This window comes from Culex pipiens, chromosome 2 (assembly GCF_016801865.2).
Source record: "Culex pipiens pallens isolate TS chromosome 2, TS_CPP_V2, whole genome shotgun sequence".
NCBI classification, from domain to species: domain Eukaryota; kingdom Metazoa; phylum Arthropoda; class Insecta; order Diptera; family Culicidae; genus Culex; species Culex pipiens.
Genome location: NC_068938.1, coordinates 106670198 through 106694385, shown reverse-complemented (window position 1 = coordinate 106694385; position 24188 = coordinate 106670198). Strand labels below are relative to the sequence as shown.

General features: G+C 37.9%; 1 protein-coding gene across 1 annotated transcript in view; it reads right to left on the bottom strand.

Moving 5' to 3' along the window:
* The window catches only part of LOC120414734 (myosin-I heavy chain), a 107908-nt gene that overhangs the window by 25733 nt on the left and 57987 nt on the right, over window positions 1–24188 (bottom strand). The window contains 6 exon segments of the mRNA XM_052709203.1: window positions 1770–1933; window positions 2001–2236; window positions 2470–2832; window positions 2898–3070; window positions 3127–3298; window positions 19362–19921. Of these exon segments, the coding sequence (XP_052565163.1) occupies window positions 1770–1933; window positions 2001–2236; window positions 2470–2832; window positions 2898–3070; window positions 3127–3298; window positions 19362–19921 (1668 nt within the window).

The following is a 24188-nucleotide window of genomic DNA, read 5'->3' as shown; positions in this document are numbered from 1 at the left end:
GGTTGTTTAGGTTAGATTTCTTTTCCTATTTCTTTTTCTTGAAACCACTGTATCTCCGCAACCAGAGGTCCAATCCGTAATGTCTCTTAGACAATTTTATAGCAAATTTTGTGAATTAGAAAAATATATTTTCAGAAATAACGATTTCTGGTCGTCATTATTTTTAAAAATCAAAAAACTGCAACAGGCATGTATCAACAATGGAGAGTTGTTTGCTCACTTTTATTTGAGCTATTTATTACTTTGGACCAGTCAAAAACACTTTATGAAAGCTCTAATTCATGAGCAAAGTGCTGATAGGCCGATAATAGAAATAGGCTGAAAAAGGGTATAGTTCCCCTACCACTGATTATAAACAGCTCATTTGCCAGTAAGAAAAAGCCATGCTTGTGCTTGAACAGCCTCCTTCTTTGTAAATGTAAACAAAGTGGGATCATTAGAAAATCACATTACGCATCCTCTCTATTTATCACCCAGGTAAAAATATCCTTTTTTTCCAAAAATCACATTTTTTTCAAAAATGCATAGCTTGACGGCAATATTTCTGAGCATACTTTTCAATGGTTCAAAAGTTGCGGATTCCCTAAAAATTAAAAAAAAACTTTTTTATGAAAAAAATAAGTTTATTAAAAAATTGGCATATTTTTCAGTGTACCTTTTTTAAACAGTCCTCATCAATACCTACAACTTTGCTGAAGACACCAAATTAATCAGGAATGCTTTCAAAAGTTACAGATTTTCGAATGTTTACGTGCCATTTTTGTATGGACAGCTGCCAACATTTTATGGGTAAACCGATGACACAAAATGGCTTCTTTGGTTATAGGGAAGGCCCCCACAAAGTTTGAGCCAAATCAGAAAATACAAAAAATAGAAATGGTCATAATCGGCCGATTTCGCAGAAAATTGCTCATAATTGAAAAATAAACGTTGCGCTTTATGTTGACATTCAATTTATCTTTAAGAAGATTTGGATAATGACCAAATTGATAATGGTATACCATTTTAATATATATTCAATGCGAATTATAGCAATAAAATACTATTTAGTATAATTTTGCAGCTGTTACCTCGTTCAACTCGTGTAATATTGAATGATTCTTAATTTAAGTCGGGGAAATAGACCCATTTTCGTCCAACAAATATGTTTGACCTAATCTCCTCACTTTTGTAGTTTGCCGGTATTCAAACAATATTTTTAAGTACATAAATAGTAAAATGCTCATTTTATGAAAACTGCAATTCATGATCACAGTTCTGATAAGCCGATAAAGAGAATGTGCCGACAAAGGGTATATTCCCCTACTTACAATCAACTTGCTACAGAAAAATATATCATATAGGTTTTTTGTTAAATGGCTCAATAAACCGAATTATTACTTTTCGCATTTTAAGTGTTTAAAAAATCGTATTTAGGGGGACTCAAAAGGATAAAAACTCTAAAAACGTTACTTTATTGTTTTTTTGCCACCTACCAGCGCTTAGTGGAATAGCATCTACAGTTCAAAAGATTGTTTTATTTTTTGAATAAAAAGAAAAACATGTTTGAAATTAAAAAAAAAAAAATAATGCATCAGAAAAAATCTTCATCAATCAATAATTGGGTCGCCTACCCTACGGTGCATGTCTCCGCTAACCGTAACGCCTGAAACTGACTATGCCAACGCGTTATATCGATAACGAAGCTCCGTGAATTTATTTTTAGCTCTCCTTTCACCACTCTTGCTTCTTTGCGCAAGCGCACGGCGAGTATTGTAGGTTTTACTTACCAATGAATCCATCCGTCGCGTGCCGCACCGCATTGTTGAGTGCGGCCATCGACTTGGAGCCGGCATTCCCTCCGATCGTGGACGCGTGCTGGCTGGCCACCTCCGCTTGGTTGTGCACCGATTCGTTACTATCGGAGCTAAGCGTTCCGAGCGTCGAACCCAACCTGGAATTTGTGAAAAGAAGTACAAGTTATAGAAATCTACAACTTTGAGCAAGTCATGCATGCGCACCTTTTGAGACTGTTTGCTCGCCGCACGATGGTCGCGACTGTTCGGCAGTAAAGCGCCTTCGCCAGCGAATCGCGCGTCATGTTGGACATGTTGGCATCGCACTTGGACTTGATGAGCTGGCCGCGGGCGTTGTGCGTCCGGATGGTTAGGCCACGGAACAGCTGCGCAGGTGGCACTCCAAGGAGGTTCGCTACGGCGTTCAGTTCGGTGTCGTCTGTCACCTCGACTTCGAGGCCCTGATGAAGAAGTGGGTGATTAAGGTTAACTATTGATAAACAAGGCATAATGGCCTATTGTTAAAAAGTTTTATGTTTGCTCAGACATTTATAAGTTTAACTATCATTGTAATCAGACGTAAATTACCCATATAAAGTAGTCATCATAGCAAGATTCGAACCCAGAACCTCCTGATCGGTAGGTCCTCGACTTACACACTAAGCCACGTGTACAGTAAAGATGTTGAACTAACCTGTCCATCAACGAACTGCACGTTGCCTAGCAACAAAACCGCTGCCAGAACTCGGACCACGTCCAAAAACGGAATGCCCAAAATTCCGAGACATGCCTTCCACGCCTGAAACCGGGCCGCGTCCTCGTGCTCGTCCTGCCGGATGTCCCCGTTCTGCAGGTACCTCAGATTCGCCGGGGAGTATCCTTCCAGGTTAAGCCGGGCGCACTCTTCAGCGTTCAACCCGGCGAGCATCTGGTAAAAGATGTGGTAATTCTTCTCGTTCGGTAACGGCCGGATGACCCGGGTTTGGTCCAGGAAGTAACAGTGGATCTTCGTCCGGTACAGCGCACCGTCCGTCACCTGCACCTCGATGAACTGGCCCTGTGAGAAGAGACACAAATCAGTTCAATCTTAAATTCTTGAAGAAAAGAACCCAAAGTCCTTACAATTCTACTCGACTCGGAGTTGGTGGACGTTTTGGCCGATCCGAGCGACCGGAGTACGGTAAAGGACGCGGCCAGATGCTTGAAGGCGTCCGTTTCGGGACCACCGCCGGCCACGGCAAACAGTTGCCGAAGGAGCAGCATCGAGCAGTGCGTTTTGCCGGAACCGGAAGTTCCTGAAATATAAATAAATTTATGTTCCAATTTTTAAAGATGAAAGATCAAAACCAACCTGATAGGATGATGGCCTGGGGGTAGCCCGTTTCGGCCTGTTGCCGCACGGCTTCTTGTACTATTTTGCGGAGTTGAGGTGCTAGTGGGACGGAGCGGGTTGAAGAAAGGGTGAGGGGGTTGCCCACATCGTGGTACGGATTCGCCGAGAGCAGGATCGGGCCGACGTTGGTCTGGAACGAAAAAATATTACAAATTATATTAGCGATAGACATTCCAGTAACCACAATTTGAAGGAGAAAATCTTGCATTCTGGCAGGTGCTGATTGAACAAATTATATTGCGTATTTTAAAAAGACGTTTGCTTGCTTCTTTTAAGATTGATTGATGAATTCTCGAGTAAATTTTCAAAACAACATATGTGCTTTGGTATTCCTATGCAGATAGGATTTTTGAAAAAATTGAATTTAATCTAGAATTTAAGTTGAAAATGTTTTTAAAAGGTATAGTCGATCTAAAACACCTACAAGCTCTTTCCTCTTTAAATATTCTCAAGGATAAAGCTGAGGAATTGTGGACTGTCATTGTAAGCTAAAATTAGTTTCTGAGTTGAAAACTGTATAAAAAAGGAAACAGGAATTAAAAGAAATTAGTTGAACAAATTTTGCTATAAAAGAATGTTGCAATTAAATTTATTTAAAAAAAATATATTTTCAATGAGCAACAAAAAGAAAAAGCTCACTACCAATAAGTTAAATAAATTTGGAAATTCGCAATATTCATTAACCAATGAATTAAATAAAATTTAAAATCTAGTATTTTCTCAAAGTAAGCCAATATCTTAGTAAAAGTCTATTTTATAAAGTTTGTCTTCTCGTTTCTATGATAGAGCAAAACACAGGAGAGTAAAATCAAGGTTTTTTTTGCGCCAAAAAAAAAAACAGCAAGTTACCGTCAACAGGGATGAGATTGGGTCATACAATCACGGCGTGTTTTCTAGAACAACCTTATCAGGAAAAAATAGTCATCGCTACTTTCAAATGTGTCTTATAGGAAATTTTCTCAGCTTTCCAATGCTTCTAAGAGCGAAATGTTTCATCGGGAAATTCCTGAGATATCTCTATTTTATTGTTTTTGGTTTTAAATTCCTTTATTATTTATTGGAAACTTTTAAATAACAGTCCAGGAAACTTGTCAATTGATTTGTTTCATGTGTCTTTTACTCATCAAAATGTGCAGAATAAGACAAAAAAAACTTTGTAGAAGGTTGCAAACCGCTAAACATTTTGCAAATCATGTTTTGTCTATGTTTTTGAATATATGGGATTTATTCAGAAATTAAAATCATAAAACAGTGAAAAATATATTTTGTACAAGAATTATTTGATAATTAGATATTTTTTGTGTACAAATAACACGTGTCTACTCTGATTTAGCTTGTTCAACCGAAACTATGGCAGGTTTGTGATTGTTAATGGTATTATTGAATTTTAATGAATAAATTTGATATTTTCTTAAGCAAACATTAACCTGGAACATAAATACAAATATGATTTGAAATCGAAAATATACTACATATTACTGTAGCAAGCTTCAAAAGTAATATTTTCATCAGTATAAAATAAAAATTAAGTTTTATAAAATGTTTTCAGTTGAAAATGCACTTAATAGTAGCACTTAAACTCGAGTCTTCCAATTCAGAATGCTGAAAACACCGTCACAAACATTTTTTTTGTTTGAACAAAAATTAAATAATATTTTAACAAAAAAAAAAAAAAAACGAACAGAAACTTTCTTATCAAACTATTTGAAAAAAATCAAGAAATATATATATTTTTTATAGATGAGATTGAAGATGAAGATAAACTTCTAAAATATTGCTAATCATTTAATCATTTAATACAAAAAAACTAAAATAATCATTTCATACTAATGAAAAGTATTTCTCCTAAAGCTCGCAACAGTAATTTGCAGTTTAATTTCTAGTATTAAACATGTTTTGTATCCATACAACTGTTTAGTGTTTGATTAAGGAAATATTATATTTATTCATAAAAATCTTGTAATACCCTATCAATCTCAAACCTGTAGAAATTTCGGTTGTATCAGCTAATTCCAAGCTGGATCAGAGCAGACCGGTGTTATTTGTACACATCAATTATGTAATAATCTATTTGTTCTTTTAAAAATAATATTTCAATACGATTTTATTATTTTAATATTTGAATAAATCCCACATATCCAAAAATTCGGTTAAAACTTAATTTTCAAAATGTTTAGCGGTTTGCAACCTTCTACAAAGTTGTTTCTTGTCTTATTCTGCACATTTTGATGAGTAAAAGACACATGAAACACATGATTTGACAAGTTTCCTGGACTGTTATTTAAAAGTGGCCAATTAATAATCAAGGATTTTAAAAGAAAAAACTTAAAATAGAGATATCTCAGAAATTTCCCGATGAAACATTTCGCTCTTAGAAGCATTGGAAAGCTGAGAAAATTTCCTATAAGACACATTTGAAAGTAGTGATGACTATTTTTTCTCCTAAAGGTTGCCCAGAAAATACGCCGTGACAAAAATGTTTAAATGTGTATGACCCAATTTCACCCCTCATCCCCAATGTCACCCCTGGTGACGGTATTTTAAAATTTGGACTTCTCAATGTCAAAAATGAAGCTAGAATTTCTCATTTTTTGAAAAAAGAGTTTGTCTTGGCCAACTATTTAAAACATGGAAAAAGTGTGTAATTTAAACATAAAAAAAACAAAACAATTAATTTTTTTTTCCGAACATTTTGCAAAGTTTTAAGATGCATTATTTTATGAATTGGACCAATAAAAATTTCATTCTAGTTTTGATCTCCCAACTACCGATTATTTTTGAATTTATAATAAAATTATGCACTTTTTTGAGGTTTTTGCAAGTTGGATAATATATGAAGTTTACAAAATAGGGTATTCAAAAAATCAGGTTCATGAAATCTTTGAAATCTGTTTACTATAGTTCAGCCTATCCAATTACTTTGCATACAATTTCGGATTTTTTTGAATTTGCGCATTTGAAGATGCACACTTTTTGTGAGACTACGGCATAACGTCAGAATAAATAACTGGAATAACCAGTCTTCCCGAAACGCGCGCACGCCGTAAACGCCGTACAAGTTTCCAGTGCAGATGAACCTCAAACACACCAGGCTACCATGTTCGAGTTCTCCCCGCACGGCGCACTCAAGTTTACACGCGGTGTAAACACGGGGTGCACACCTCGGGTACAACGCCGTGCGAGCGAAGAGCGTATAAAGAGACGAAAAAAATGACTGCTTCTCACTCCCTCTGTGGCAAACACTGTAGTGTGACAGCAGCGGAGAATAAAACACCACTTTACAGCAGAGGGAGCGTGAGGGAAATATTTTTGTCTCTTTTCTGCGTCGTCGGCCTGCACGGTGTTTGTACCCGAGGTGCAAGGTTCGGTTTAAACTTGAGGTTCGTGTACGGGTACAGCCTGTACACGGCAGAGTTTAGGTTTTCTTGTACACGTGCACACGCGGTGCTGGTGTTTGACCGAGTACAGAAAACAGAGAACGCGTTTGAACGCGGTGCACGGGGATCACTGGGAATAACTGAAACGTTCAAATTCTGTTATTGTCAGGAGGTCAGAACTTTTTATTAAAACCCCTCAGATTAGCTGTTAACATAAAAAATAACAGAGATTTGTTCGAAAAATTACACACTCTGTTATCAAAAAATATTACAAGAAAATTCGATAACAGAGAAAAAAAAGTGTTTGATAACTCAATTTGGTATTGGTTGGTAAAAATTTTCTCATTATTAGCTGAGTATAAAACTATAATTTTATTGCCTGGTTCCAATTAAAAATTACATATTTTTAAATGCTTAATAAAATCAGTAAACATTGGCTGACGGCTTACAAATTTGGTTAAACATTTGAATTAATGTAAAATTTAACAGAGACCAGGCAAAAGCAAAGCAAATAACCAAAATGTTTGAAAGTTCTTGCGATAAAAAAATATAAAAATATTTCGTTATGCACAACATTTTTGATCAAACTGTTGGATTTTTAAAATTATTGATCCATTATTATGTTCATTATCCGAAAGCCTTGGCAAAATTTCACTTCGGATAATCGAATCAAAAAAAAAAATCAAATTATTCGCTCTACAGCATTGCCTTGGCGTTCTCGATTGCGAGATTCCTACTCGAAACTAGGTGTTCGAAGGCTTGATTGTTGAGGCAATTGCAAACCTCTTTTTACACCTAAGCTTCCATCCACCCCGGGATTCGAACTGATGACCTTTGGATTGTGAGTCCAACTGCCTACCAGCAACTCCACCGAGGCAGGACCCAGGGAGATGACTCCTACACCTGGACTGAGCTAACGACCTAACCTTTTTAGGTTAGTCCGGGGCCAACATTTACTTCCCGTCCGACGGAAGGCGTGATCAGACAAATCTCGTCTCGAAAAATGCCACCGGGACCGTCTGGGATCGAACCCAGGCCGACTGGGTGAGAGGCAATCACGCTTACCCCTACACCACGGTCCCGGTACCCGAATCACCACGGTCCCGGTCCCGAATCACGAAAAACATTTTTTTTTCGTTGTCTTATTTTTAATTGTTGAGTTCAATTATGACCCCTGAACTACTCTAAAGTTATTTAGAATTTCCAAGAGGGCGGCCAAAATGGCGGTGATGAAATGTTGAAAAAATGCATTTTTTGATTTTATTGACAATCAACAAATAAAATAATAATAAAAGAAAATAATGGGGTCGCAGAACTCAAATTTCATTTTTTAAAGTAAAAAAGTAAAAAAAACGAAAAAAAAACATTTTTTTGATCTTGATTCGATTATCCGAAATCCCATACAAACCTTCAGATAATCGAACTTCGGATAATCGAGTCTAGACTGTAATGAAAAAATGCATTTTGTCATTTAATGTGCTATTAACTTTTTATAATACTCAAATAGGCTCGCAGAACTCAAATTTGATGTTTAAAGTAATTTTTTTTTCGTGATTCGATTATTTGAAGTCCCATACAAATAATATATTCGGATAATCGAGTCTCGACTGTATCTCAACTGTATCTTATTATTTTTTCTGATACTGTTGTTTTTCATCACAATTTGAAAATAAAAATAAAATTGCATCACACTTCAATATAACCCTGAATTTGAACAAGCAGCTCATCCCGCTTACACTAGAGTGAGCTGAGCGTGATAAACTGTTGGTAAGAAATTGGCTTAGATATAAATTTTCATAAGCTTTTAATGTTCAGGTCATCATTACACCATATCGTGTAAAGAAACCTCATAAAAGTGAAACCAACTACGATGAAGTGCATGGATTACAGGAAAATTGCATTTAAATCCCTCACCATCCGGTGTGGCTCAACTTTGCTTGGCGAACGCATTCAATCAACCGAGCAGCGGATGTTGATTAGCCGGGTGCGCGATGATGCGATGGCGATCGCGGTGGCTAGGCGAAAAACAATCACTTTCATTTGACCCGCTTTGTTCATTTCACTTTTCATCTTCACTTTCCCTCTTCGTTGACCATTTCTTCTGCACTTTTTTTTTCTCTCTTCTCACTCCTCACCAATTTGTGCACTGTCTGTGGGCGGTTTTATTGTTTTTCTTTCGATTCATTACTTTTCCCACCTCTCCAACGCACATATGTGATTCACGGGCTGCAATTTTCGTTAATTATAAATTTTCGCCAATTACCGCACGTTTATCCGTCGGAACGAATCAATCGCAAAAGGAGCTGCCCCCGTCGTCAATCGTCCGAAAAATCAAAAGGGGCGGTCTAAGCTTTGAAACTGCGACCGAACAATCGATTTGATTAAGCTCGTCGTGAGTCGCCCAGGTGGTGGCGCGGCACTAATTGAAACAAGTGGAGCAATCGCCCGGGGTGCCGCCACCAGTGCCAAGTTGTTCGATTTTTGAGCATATACTAAATTGGGCACTTCCCACCTTGGGTACTAAAAGGCACCCTTAAAATACACGTGGGGTTGACTTGAGCGGGTGAGTTGAACTATGACACAATAACGCAAATACAAAGGGGTTGTTGTTGAAGTGTTTTTCGATTTTATATGTCGATGGTAATGAGTTATGTTTCGGTTTAAAATCAATAAACTCTAATGCAAAAAAGCAAAATCTTCGGACTTTTTTCAATTTTCCATTTTTTGAAGTTGGAGTTTCTGGAATTATTGAAAGACTTCGTCCAATCGAGCTAATAGTTGGAATTTGGCTAAGTACACCGATACAATCCATCCCTGCAATGGAAGGCCAAAAGACTAATTTGAACCACTGATTGGAGATGTTGTATTAAGCAAGATTTGCATCCAAATAGCTTCAAAATGAAAGAAAACAAAATATTCAAAGTGAAACAAATTTTATTAGATAATTTCTATGTTTAGCAAATGAAATTCAATTGAGATTCAATTAAGTTGAATTTGCTACAAAAATCCCCGTCGAGAAGTCCCTCAAGAAGCCATTGATCTGTCCCTTTCACTAAGTAGTACCCTTTTTGTTGTGCAAAAGTTGAATCCCTTTCAACCTAAGCAATTTCTGCCCGAGTGGAACCCAAAGAAGCAAAAACAAAACCTCCTCAGCAAAATACATTCCAAGAAGTTGGCTCGCTGCTCGTGACATGCCACCACTTTAAGAGTTTGCAGATTTAGTTCGAAGTTTTTTTTTTGCCTCCACAGACTGAGGTTAAGCCATTAGTGGTACTCTACACCCTCAGGTAGACTATGCGCGACACCAGAATTGCATAACTTTGCTCGAGTGTATCTTGTGTGTCCCACAACTCCCTTCGGACGAAGACTGTTAGATAGCCTGTCCCATTTTGAGGTCATGTCGAGGAATTTCAGGTGCTCACTTCTTAAATGATAGATTATGATGTTAGGAACAATGTTTTCTTAGACAAGAAAAAATAATAAAATACTTTCTCGCACCCCCTAGTCGATTTACTGAAAATTGTCACTTTTTTGAACAAATTTTCTAAAATCGCTTGGAATCAATACAAAAACTGATTCAATCTGGTGAGTATTATCTTCAAACGATAGGTTTTTGTCTATAGATTAAGATGCACTATCAATATTGGACCAAAATCTAAGTTTTTGAACTCTCCCAGGCGGATTTATGTCGAAAAAATCGCATTTTTTTGAAACTTTTTTCAGAATTTCTCATTTAATTTAGGGTAGCCTATTTTTCCCTGTAAAACCAATACATGCAGCTTGTAGGAAATTTCATGGTGAACATTTTTCCCTCTGAGAAAATGCAATTTCGACACTCCAGAGCCGAGATATTTGAGTTTTAGTGAGGAAAAAAGTGCCAATTTTCAAAATTTCTCAGAATTCAGAAGCAAGGCCTATTAATTACCCGATGTTGCAAGCATGTGTCGCAAAGGTCAGGGTATGCTTTCTTATAGTAATTTTGGCCGCTGAATCCGAATCTGAAATCAAATTTCGTGTAAACAGTAATGTTTTGTAGCTACACCCTTTTGGAATGTTATTTGCGTGATTAAATCGCTGCCATTCAAATTGCTTGCAAGTTCGGTCATACTTTTCTCGGTTTTCGTTCCACTTTGATTGATTTTTTACTTACAGATCTGTTAAATGTTTTTTACGTTTTGATTATCTTAAGCAATTCGAAAAATCGCATATTGTTATTTGGTGGTGGCTTAGGGACTATCCATAAACCACGTGGACACTTTTTTTTTAATCGCTGACCCCCTCCTCCCCAATTTCCATACAAAACAAATCTTTTTGATATGGAGAGTGGAAAATCGCTGAATCAAAGTGGTATTTACGAAAACCGAAAAAAGTATGATCGAACTTGCAAGCAATTTGAATGGCAGCGATTTTATCACGCAAATAACATTCCAAAAGGGTGTAGTTACATAACATCACTGTTTACACGAATTTTGATTTCAGATTCGGATTCAGCGGCCAAAATTACTATAAGAAAGCATACCCTGACCTTTGCGACACATGCTTGCAACATCGGGTAATTAGTAGGCCTTGCTTCTGAATTCTGAGAAATTTTGAAAATTGGCACATTTTTCCTCACTAAAACTCAAATATCTCGGCTCTGGAGTGTCGAAATTGCATTTTCTCAGAGGGAAAAATGTTCGCCATGAAATTTCCTACAAGCTGCATGTATTGGTTTTACTGGGAAAAATAGGCTACCCTAAATTAAATGAGCATTTCTGAAAAAAGTTTCAAAAAAATGCGATTTTTTCGACATAAATCCGCCAGGGAGAGTCCAAAAACTTAGATTTTGGTCCAATATTGATAGTGCATCTTAATCTATGGACAAAAACCTATCGTTTGAAGATAATACTCACCAGATCGAATCAGTTTTTGTATTGATTCCAAGCGATTTTAGAAAATTTGTTCAAAAAAGTGACATTTTTCAGTAAATCGAGTAGGGGGTGCGAGAAAGTATTTTATTATTTTTTCTTGTCTAAGAAAACATTGTTCCTAACATCATAATCTATCATTTAAGAAGTGAGCACCTGAAATTCCTCGACATGACCTCAAAATGGGACAGGCTACTGTTAGATCTTGCCCTGCTGCAGTGTTACAACTAAAGCGCCTGCACGGAGTACCCAACATAAATCCGCGTAATCTATCTCTGTCGTCGAAGGTATTATTTTCCGCGCACGTGCAGCTTTTTCCCAGGGTCTCTCAACGCGGCGCGGCGCTCAACAAAAAACAATATCTCGAATAAATAAATAATTTATCCGACTCGGTCGGAGTTGTTTCTTGCACCATAGAGAGCCCAACTCCGCACAGGACTACCGGACTCACACAAGTCGACTCTTTTCGAGACCGCCACTTGAAAACCAAAGTCTGCGCCGTGACTCATGGAGCCCGGAATTGGCAAGGTTCTACTGACCAAACCTTCAAACTACATCAACACTGCGTTCGGCTCAACTGACCACGTTGAGGTTAGGTCACGCTACCATGACCACCGATGTCAAGGATTCCAAGAAGTGACTCCTTCACTTTGCCACTTTGGCAGAACCTTCACGGAGATCTTCACGTTGGTATAATTAGCTTTCAGGCTTTCGCTGAAATTATACCGATGGCTCATGGTCAACACCAGCGAGCTGGCGAGGTGGGCTTCTGGGTGAAATTTTACACCAAGGTGCTGAAAGTTGGATCGCCATGCGATGGGAATTGATTTACGGCGTTCGATTTGAAAACGGACAAGAATGGTGGTTGAGGTCAGGCCGTTGTATGGATTCGGTTGGAACTTCTGGAGTGGAGTCGAGGTACTAAATATGAATAATGCTGTAGGAATGCTAGGGAAAGAGTAAAATTGAAAAAGGTGTGCAATATGGAGCAATTCTCACCCGGTTGTTAATTTTCACAGAAAACGAAGCTTGCATCAGGAGCAGAAAAAATAAGGTAAAATGTTATCGGCTATCATAGTTAAAGATATTTTATTAATTTCTCAAAACATACAATTTAATTTTGAGCATGAGCATGAGCATGAGAGACCACCCATGGTTGTCCTTCTCCGTTGCTGAACAGGACCGTAATATCCTATCAATACAACCGACCATACGCTTAAACGATCTAATGGTGTTTCCCTTATCAACAGCATGTATGAATGCGCTGAAAAGATAAAACATCAAGATCATTAAAACTAGTTCTGGAGCAAATAGGTAACAGTCATTGGCCACCAACGGCGCCAGCCATGTCAGTTTGTAGATCTCGGGGGATTGGGACGGGAATGTTAGTTAGCACAGGTTGCTACAAAGGGTGGGTTCTATACGATATCCACACCCCCACGTGTGCCGGAAAACTACTTCTACTTGGGATTTTGTTAGTGGGTAAGGGTAATGGCCAGGATTCAACATAGAGGATGATGATGCGACCCAATAATCAATAAATTTTGTTTAATGATGTGATGTATTATGCATTCTCAAGGCAAACAGTCGGAGGATGCGGATGAGATTATTCCCGGTTATCTGGTGTTAAGTTTAGCATAAATGATTCAATCTTAGACAGCCGGCTGTGGAAAGATAAAAACAAATAAAACGCGAAACCGCAAGGACCGAAAAACACACACAATCGGGGGGAAAACAAAGACGGAAACGGCATCGAAAATCCTGCGTGATAACCGCGACGCGCACCGTTCAAATTCTCCAAGGTAATTTAATTTTCACACCATTACTAGTTATGCTACTATCGAAAATGTGCAAATGTTAATAAATTTATAAAAATATGTTGTTTCCTACACATTAATGTTATGTACCATTTTGTGGTCTCAAACATTTTTTTAGGATTACTAAGTCTTTATTTGATTTAAAATGCTAAAACACAGAGAACAGATGTACATCTAGGCTCTAACTTGTGTGTAAACACTGTTGCACTAAAAAAGTGCGTTGCATACAATCTTGCATCAAAGAAATTAGAGTGTGCAGGATACGCTTGACGGCGCCACCGTCGCGGCTGAGAATACTTGACTTAACAATGAAAAAGGCTCAATAATTCCGAAAGAAAATAAATGTTAACCTCGTTTAAATAGAAAATTCCCTTCTGTATAATTCCAGTTGACTAAAAATAATGCAAAAATGCATAAACATTAACGAAAACCTAACAGAAATTTCATTCAAAAATGATTTTTCAAGCGACAACTTAAAATAGTCCCTTTACACATGTTATGTCCGATTTCGTTTTGTTTACCTTCTTTGGCGCGTAAAATTGCAACCCTCTGATGAAGGACAGTCAGACATTGGTCTGATGTCGTTCGTACGGAATGTTTTATGTAGTGATTAGATGGTCCAACGTTCTGCTACTGTAGGCCATCATGATTTTGGAAGTGGCGCTATCTAGGCGGATGGTGCACACCCTAGCTCTTTTCAACGTATTTTGGTTTGAATTTTTACACACGTTTTTCAATGCTGTTTGTTCAATGATATACATCTGTTCTCTGTGGCTAAAATAAGCGTTATCGAGGTTTTTAAGCGAAGATGGCGATCGAATGGTGAACGCCCGAAATGTCAAAATCACGCAGTGGTACCAACATTACGGAACAAGTGTGCCTAGCATGACAGCCACATTTTTTTTTCTAATGTTGGTGCTACTGCGCGATTTTGACATTTCGGGCGTTCACCATTCGAACGCCATCTTCGCTTAAAAACCTGGATACAGTCCAGACTCGACTATCCGAATACCTTGGAAACATTACGCTTCAGATAATTAAATTTTCGGATAATCTTATCACGGAAAAAATCTTTCCGTTGTCATATGTTTGGTTGTCGAACTTAAGTATATGGTGTTGTTGAAATAATGAGAAATTGCATTTGGTAATTTCATAGGCAATCAACTATTCAATTTGACTAAAATGGGGTCGAAGAACTAGAATTTGTTGATAAAACAATTTAAAATACGTTAAACAAAATAATTTGTTCTTGATTCGATTCGATTCGATTATCCGAAGTCCCATACAAATCATAGAGGGGTCGGGGCAACTGCTGTGTGAGTTAGCGGAGAATTAAGAATGTCAAGTGTTTAGAGAAAAAATCCATTGGTTGTTCAGCGTTTGCAGTTTTAGATCTCCTCTTTCAAATGCAAATCTTTTATGAATAAAGTTTCATCAAAACAAAAATAATACCAATAAGACATCTTGTTAAGATATAGAGAAAATCTATATTTCATTAATCAATTAAGATAAAATTGGTGACGAACACCATAACACGTATTTTACGGAATACACGAATTGTTCTAAGAGTCGATTTTTCAATTATGGGCAATATCTGTAGGATATTGCATAATCACTCTTAACCAAGCAGTAAACATTAGGTAAGTATCCGATGATCGCTCCAATCAAGAGACATTACAGCTGCAAAACATTACATCCACAAATTAATTCGCAAAACCACGAACAAACTAATGAGCATAATGATCCCAAAACGCTCGTGTGAATTTCGGAATCATCCACAATCATCGCGTAGCTTACGCGCGGAAATTTTCTTTTGCAACCACCTTCACCTTTCCACGTAAAAATCCAATCCTTCCTTTCCGAAATTCATCTCCTCTGCAATGAATTGCAAGAGGCTTGGCTAATTCCCAGCACCATCACCGTCGGCAGCCTCTTTAATCGCACCCAAAATCTTTCCATCATCATCCTCCAACATCTGGTGGCGATTATTTGTTGTTTGTTTGCTGCTCCTCCACTCAAAGTTTTCCCCCCGAAAATTTTGCCGAAAACCCGATGACAGCCAACAACTTCCGAGAAAGAAAAAACCCAAAAATGACGACGGCGAGAAAATTGGCCATGTTTTCACTATTGTTTCAAAATTGCCTCCCCGTGGAGTCTGTTGCAAAATTAATGCAATTAATAAAAAGCAAAAGCTTGTGCGGCGAAAAAGTGAAATATGATAGTTTTTGGGCGGGAGCAAACTTGATGAGCTTGAAGAGGCATAACCGTTTCGGTTAGGATGTTGAATTATTCAACTACTTAGAAGCGAAACTAAACTGTTTATCGGTCGAAAGCTCAATAAAAAAACGCAATACTGGACAGCACTTTCAGTGGTAATTGCATTTTAATCGCTTGAAAAAGTGCGCACTCCTTGGAAAACTATTCCAAGCATCAGGCCAATGTGACTCAGTCCATTAAATTGCCATAAAGTTTACGCGCATGCCGCAAACATTCCAGCCGCTTCCGGTGGCCCCAAAGAGACCCCTCTTATAATCGATGACCAAGATGGCGGAAATGCCTTCTCGCGGTGGGATTCGAACCAGGGATGTTCAAATCGGCAATTATCTGATGCAACTAACTAACATTTAGCTAATGTTTTAAGCTGCAATAACTGCAATTTGTTGTGTGCAATTTCATAAGCCCACTTTAGCTCGAGATTCCCTACAATTTAAAATTGATCACAAAAAAATAATAAATGCTTAGCATATCTGCATAAAGCTAACCATCTCTGTTTACAAAGCGCGCACAATATTTACCTCGTGAATTGCATTTCTTCTTTACCGGCGTAAAAAAAAACAACTAAAAACCGGTTTCGAGCCACCTCGTACTCATACTATATTTTTTATGCTTCTTAGCAGATCGTACTAAAGTGATGGGGCAAAAAAGAGCTAGCCACAAGAAGTAGAAGTAATGCGTATAAACGGACTGGACCGACAAACGTAGCGCGGTTGGGGCTCAAGAAAGCTTAAACCCTTAATGTTATAAATGGCCGTGCATTAGTGGAAGTACAACCGGTCAGTCAGTGCAGTGTAAATATATGCAATTCAGATTGCAGTTCCGATGGGATGAGTTTAGCGATGGGAGCGTGCAACTCGATCCTGCGCCCAGCTGGGTTGATCTTGAATGAACTGTTAGGATGGATGATCTGATTTGCGATTTCAGACTTATGAGCATTCAAGTTGACGGTTTTCCATGTCGATGTTATTTTTGCCAGCCTCATTGTGAAAAAGGTATAAAATCGCTCAAAAAATGAACATTGAACCGTTATGGTGAAATCTACAGAGTTTAATGTAGTAAATTCGATTGGGCCGAGATTGAAATACAGTCCGAATAGGGACAGTAGTTTTTAAGACAATTTTAACATATTTCAGGAGTTTTTAGAGGTCATAAAAGTATAAGGGAATTAGCCAATATCACAACTTGTCATTGCCTGCATTTGATGTCAGTAAACGCTTCAGTTCAGTCAAGGTATGATAGATTTGGGCTCCCTGAACATTCCTGAACTCCCTGCCAATAAATAATATTTTAAATTGCTGAAATAAATGGTATGGAATCATCTTATGCTACCAAATCTATCAAACCTTGACGAAAGTTAAGCGTTTACTGACATCAACTTCAAAATTGTCGAGTTTTGTATTTGAACACCAATAAAAGTTTATAAACCCAAATTTCCCAATTTTCTAACATTCTATGAAATTACCCTTAAAATCAAGTCATGGTTAGACAAGTAAAAATATGTCTGTGTACAAATGATTATAATGGTTTATTTAAATACAGACAGAATATAAATTTGATGAATCTAAATGCTAAATTTGGAGTACTTCTCAGCAAAACTGTGAAATATCCCATGATATTTGCAATATATATTTTTAAATCCAGACATTATTAATCAGATTGTAAAAAACGGTCAACACATTTTAATTTACAATGTCAGCTTTTGTTCAATATAAGCTGAGATATGCGCAATTTTGCAAAATTAATAGCGACTTTCTTCAAATTTTCTGGATATTATTTATTTTTTTATTACGAGCAACTCCTCCTCAAAGAATTAAAACCACTCATACCAAAAAGAAAAATAAAAACAAAATAAAGAAGACGGTGTCAATCTGTGAAAATTAGATAGATGAGATAGAGATCGAAAATTTTGAACAATGTCACTATTTATTTTACAAAACTGCGCTTATCTAACCTATCATTGAATAAGAGCTAAAATTGTATTATGCAAACAATATCTTTTGGAAACTTTATGGGGTTTTTCGCAGTTTAACGGTAGGATACTTCAAGTTTAGTATTTCCAATGATATAATCAAGCTTTTGTTGGGGTTAACATTTTTGTAAAATATTTAGTTTAGAGTCTTTCAAGACATATTGATAAGAGATTCGACAAATATATTTATGTATTTTAATCAATTTTATTTGACTTTTCTATAAAACATATCTTATATAAAAAGTATTATTTATCTTCAAGTACCTACTCGGAAAATAAACCGTGGTGATCACTGTGTATTTAACAAATTTCAAATTAAAATTGTGTTATTTGAATTGATTGCGCCAAATTAACAATAAATGAGGTTGCTTCCATTGTCATATTCGTAAAAACATAGTAATTGAAAGACGCAACTTTTGGTACCGTAACCTGGGGCAATCGGGACACATGGTGCGAAACGGGACAGCAGTTTTAACCATGTTGGAGCACAATATTTTGTTTTTTCTGGTTGGTTTCATTTAGAACATACTCAGGCCAACAAAATGTGTTCCAAGGCCAACAAATCGAGCTCCAAATTTAAAAGCTATCAGTGCTCTAAAAACTGCTGTCCCTATAAAGACTGTTGTCCCGATTCACCCCAGATTACGGTTTCCAAAATAGTATAGAATTTTAAAATTATCGCAGTTTTAATGGAAAAAGTTGATTTTTTTCCGTTTTCGTCATTTTTCGAAAAATCTGGTTTTTATTTTCAAAATATCATATTTCAGAATCCTGTTGATGAATTCCTCCAATTTTTAGGTACCGTCAACTGGGGCGAATCGGGACACATGGGGCGAATTGGGACAGCAGTTTTAACCATGTTGGAGCACAATATTTTGATTTTTCTGATTGGTTTCGATTAGAATAGACTCAGACCAACAAAATGTGTACATCTGTTTCCAAATTTAAAAGCTTTAGGTGCTCTGAAAACTGCTGTCCCCATTCAGACTGTAGTCCCGATTCGCCACAGATGACGGTATTTTACATAAAATTCCAGAGAAATCCGATAAAAATATTTCCAGCTATAGGCTGTTTGGTTAAGACACCGTCAAAACGGAATTTTAAAGTTTCATATGACCTTTTCAAATGTTAGGCTGCTAGGCTGGAAAAAGTAAATTCTCGAAATCGTGAATTTTGTTCATGAATTTGAGAACAACAAGGGAATATATTCACGTTTATAGTGCAAATGCACTATACTCATGAATTAATTCCTTCGTGGTTCTCAAATTCATGAACACAAATTTACGATTACGGGAATTGATTTTTTTTCTGTGTGTTTGCAACATTTATGAAGGTGGTTGTGTCATAACTTTGAAAAACGGTCTTTATAAGAACAACTTTTGAATATTGAAATTGCAATATCTATGTCCAAGGAAAAAATTGAGAATTTTGCTAGCTTAGCTTGTTTTTTTCAATAAGCTGAATATTGGATTACCCAATGATATATTTCGCTTTTACTGAGCAGTTTAAACGATTTTTACATTCGTTTATTTACCTTACAATGATTTAAACAGCTGAGTTTATAAGATCCATGAAGCCATCATCTAATGCTTCTCCAGCGAAGCAATGGAATTCAACGACCTCCTAGTTCCATTAAAGCAAGCACGTACGTCTTATCAAAGCTCGGAATTACCCCACATACTTGAAGATAGTAAAATAAACGCAAAACCACACCCCACAACTCCGTTCAAATAGAGTTGTATTTTTATGGTCAGCACACAGACTGCGCTGAAGTCTCTATTGCATTGCACTCGGAAATAAAACTAAACCCATAAAAAAAGCTGACCGCGCCTTCCCGCGTACTTACAAAGAATTTCCCCTCGTTGAATCTGGTTTGGAGTGTCCGCATTACGGCGTCCTCGGTTAGCGGTCCGGGCAGGTGTATCAGGTCCTCCATGTTGGACGCGGTTTTCCGCTGGCCACCGGTCACTCCACCGTCACTGTTGCCACCGATTCCGCCACCACTGTTGCTGTTCCCATTGCCATTGCCGTTGGTTCCTCCAACACCGTTGAACCCACTCCCGATACCATGCCCGTGACCCGTTCCGTTGAATCCCGGGCCACCACGACCACCAAGCGGTCCGGAACTCCCAGTTCCTGTCCCCCCTACCCCTCCTCCACCACCGGCCCCGTGTGCCAAGGTACACCCGACGATGGTGGCACCGGTGCCGCCACCGCCGCCGAGGCCGCCATTACTGTGAAGCGTTCCGGACTGCAGCACCGGATGGAGCAGACCCGACGAGGACAGCCCCTGGACGCCGCCGTGCTGTTGGTGTGTCTTGCCGCCGAATCCCACGGATGTCCGCCGGGGAAGGGTTCCGCCACCGGTTAGGCCGGCCTGGCCCCCACCTCCACTCAGGGCAGTGTCTGTGCAAAACGAGAAAGAAAAACAAATTAAGCTGTTAGAAGCGAGTTGGGAAAGCCAATTAAACGGAGGTCGTTTGAGAAGTTGGAAGAAACCCGTTGAGTTAGAGCGTTACAAAGTAGAGTTCTGTCAGCGCCGATTACAGTCACTAGTCACGTGACGTGACGTTGGGGGGAATTTGCGCGCCAAACGAAACGGTTGTGGGTTGTCGGTGGTTGCGAGCCCACGGGTCTTGAGTTGGATCAACTCGAACTGCAGGAGGTCTTGTCGTCTTGCGCAAAGAGACGACGCCGGTGCGGATTATAACGGTGCAAATTAATGTTCTTCCATTTGTAATCTTAACAAGTGGGCATTTATCAGGCACGATTCGGTGGGTTCGGCGTACGGCGGTTTCATGTTGCAGTTGTTTGTTACAAAGGGCAAACATATGTACTTTTGCGATTTTGGGTCAAGGAGGAATAATGTTTGTAATAAAAGAAAAAAAATCGCATCAAAAATATCTGGACATTGTTTATATGAAAGAAAATAATCGAAGATCTAAAACCATTTGACTTTTTTACTTGAATTTAGATGTAAAATTCACCGATTTCAAGTTATAGCCACCTATAACTGATTTTTCGATGATAATTTGACATATTTTATCTGTAGGAACCATGAGAAATCTGAAAATTCCCTATACAATTTGCTTCAAAGACATGAATGTGCAGTCCAGAATCAATTGTTCGAAGGCCTCGGAAAAATTTTACTTCGGATAATCGAATCTTTGGATAATCGAAACACGAAAAATAAAGTTTTTTTCTTGTCTTATTTTTGATGGTCGAGCTTAAGTATGAACCATAAACTACTCTAAAATGATGTGGAATTATAAAATCAAAGATGGCGGTAAAAACATATTGAAAAAATGCAGGCAATCAAATATTCAAATTTGACTAAAATAAGGTCGCAGAACTCAAATTTGATGTAAAAAGTAAGAAAATTAAAAAAATTTTTTGCTTAATTCGACTATCCGAAGTCCCATACAAACCTTCGGATAATCGAAACTTCGGATTATCGAGTCTGGACTGTATGAGTAATGGTTGCTGAGAAATCGCCTCTGAAAGAAAAATATAAGGAAATATGAGGTTTTCTCAACATCCCCAAAAAAGCGTAATTTTTTCAAGAGGCAATAACTCAGCAAATTAATTCCAGCAGAACAGAGCAAAGTGGCATCGAAATATGCGACCAAATTTCAATGTAAAAAATTAAAGTACCATGAATAACCTCAACATTTTAAAAGACCCGCAACAAACGATAAAAGAATCTTCATCAAAAGAAAAACTTTCGACAGTCATGAAGAGAAAAATTCGAAAGGGAACACGGCTCTCCTCTCCCGCGCACGAAAGATCAGTAAAATGAAACCGAAAAATTCATCATCTGGATTACCCGGCGGAACACCGATTTCACTACAACACTTGTCGGTGTAAAGTCACAAGTCGTAAATGGCTTTCGTATATGATCAATGTAGGTATGTAAACAAAACGAAAAAAAATCGCATGCGAAATAGTAGTTAATGCAACAAGTTGCAAAAGAGAATTTTTTCAGCACGAGTCGTACATTTATCCAACGAGGTTCACCGAGTTGGATAAATACGAAGAGTGCTGAAAAAATCAAGTTTTGCAACAAGTTCCAAACAACATTTTTTGCAATTCCGAAAAACACCCATTGAGTGAAATTTTAAGTCAAATTTTCATGTATTTTGTCAATAAATCGTTTAAATCAAAAAAATGTTGAAAAGTGTTACTTTTCGAAACAAGTGCTGAAAAGTTCAACTTTTCAACCCATTTCAGTGCTTTTTTGCAATTTCGTTGTAAAACTACTTACATTTTCTGTCATTCTTGAACGACGAAATAGCCTACTTTTCTGTACCAAAAATAACAGAATCGAATAGCAACACTTCTCAAAATAAATGCTGAAAAGTTCTATTTAAGCGATTTATTGACAAAATACATGAAAATTTGACTTAAAATTTTACTCAATGGGTGTTTTTCGGAATTGCAAAAAATGTTGTATGGAACTCGTTGCAAAACTTGATTTTTTCAGCACTCGTCGTATTTATCCAACTCGGTGAACCTCGTTGGATAAATGTACGACTCGTGCTGAAAAAATCCTCTTTTTGCAACTTGTTGCATAAACTACTATTTTAGATATTTTTGACCTTATCAAATCGATGCCTGTGTGCTCTTTTGTACTAAACTTGCTGGGATTCATATCTAGGTATCTAGATTTTAAGATTAATGATTTTAAATTTTTTTTCAACGTTTTCAAAAATCTTAATTTTCAAAAATAATCAACACTGCCTTAAATGATTCTTGATAATATGTTACTAAAGTGCTGGTACATAAACTACGTAGTCTCCATAATGTGAATTTAAAGAATAGCACTTTTCCAAATAAATACCCTTAATTGACATTCATAAGGTGCACCGGTTGTAAATGGCTGTTTTTTTACCAGACAGAGCTGCTAAAGAACGAAAACAACAAAGCCACGATCATCGGTTGTTGATGAACCAGCGAACTTACCCGTACTACTGGACTCCTGCCAAGTGCGCGCAATCCATCATATTCGCCACCGGAGACCCTCCACGTGCAAACCTCAAAGGTGGCTACTCCTGGCATGTAGTCACGTCGCAACATGTGCACGGAATGCTAATTTTTATGTTCGCGAATCTGCCGATATTTTGTTCGCTTAAAGGTTTTGGGGTGAGGTGTAAATTGTTGCACACAGTTCAGGCAAAACAGTGGTTGGAAGCATACCCTTCTTGTGCTATTTTGTTTCAAGATTGTTTTTTCAAGGCAGTTTACAAAGTAGTTGTTCCAAATCGACAGCACGTCTCTATTATTGACCCATTGCGTAATTTGTTTTTTTTTGTGCTCTTTCCTTTTAAAGCAGAGATTTTTACTTTCATTCAGATTCACAACTGCAAAAACGTTCAAATTTATGTTTGCTTCATTTCGAGCAGTACAAATCTGAGCTTCACATGTACCACAATGGCAAGTCAACCAAAGTTCCCACACACTTCAAACCTGGGGAGTTTTGTAGGTGTCAACGGTTCTTTTATAACCTTACACACATGTATTTTTTTAATGCCAAAGCTTTGACCTGGCCCGCTACCGAGTTGACTTTCCAGGCTGAAGTCGTTCTGAAATTACCATAATCAAAATCATGGGAACACCACAGACGAGCCGCTTTTCACGCGTGTGATGGTGTGAGCTTTTTGGTTTTATTTTGTTGGGATAATAAAATGCTTGTGATTCGCATTTTGATGACACGCCTCGCGTTTCCGATGGTGGCGTTTTTGCTAATCATAAAGCGAAGAAAAGTTTTGAGGTGAAATGGAAAGAGAGTTTCAAGACTGATTGAATATTTTTTAGGATCCCCAAACTACCAAAATTCGAACTAGTTGTGTTTATTCTCGTTAGGGTGTTTCATCCAAACAAAAAAGTTCTCAGAATCAGGCAAACCGAGGTTCCCCTACCCATAGGGACTCTCATGCCAAATATCAGCCCATTTGGTTGAGAATTGGCCTGTCCCCTACACACCTGTCTTTATTCCGAGTGAATCCATGTTGTCCCTAGACCTGTAGGAACGATTGAACGGAATGCATAAAAATCCCATAGTAATTTACATGTAAACTTTGAACCGCAGGGGACAGGCCAATTCTCAACCAAATGGCTGATATTTGGCATGAGAGTCCCTATGGGTATCCTCTACTAGGGGAACCTCGGTTTGCCTGATTCTGAGAACTTTTTTGTTTGGATGAAACACCCTAATCCTCATACTAGGCAAAACTAGTTCAGCTCGAAAGCTTCACACGGTTCATGGTCTAACCTCAAAAATCAATCCAAACCCCTTTTATTTCTGCGTAATCCAGTGCCGCTCCGATAACCCGCGCCCAAAATCATTAATCATGCTCCAATGCGTTTTCGTTCAATTTCACGCATAGTTAGAGACTGAAGAGACCCTCGAACCCTTCTTTCTTTGAGGGTAAAACCCCCTGGAAGCTCCCGTTTCGACGGCAGCAAGCAATTTGCACCCGTTTGCTGAAGTGGTGAGCCAAGAAATTATAAAAATTGCTCCCGCGTTCATTGAGAAAAACAACTTCTGAGGCAGCAGTCTAATCAATGAAGATATACCTTTTTGCAGCGGGACTGGTTTGTAATAGTCCAACATTTCAACTACGGCGTTTATGGTTACCCCCCTCTTCCCCTTTCACATTACACCCTAACCTTA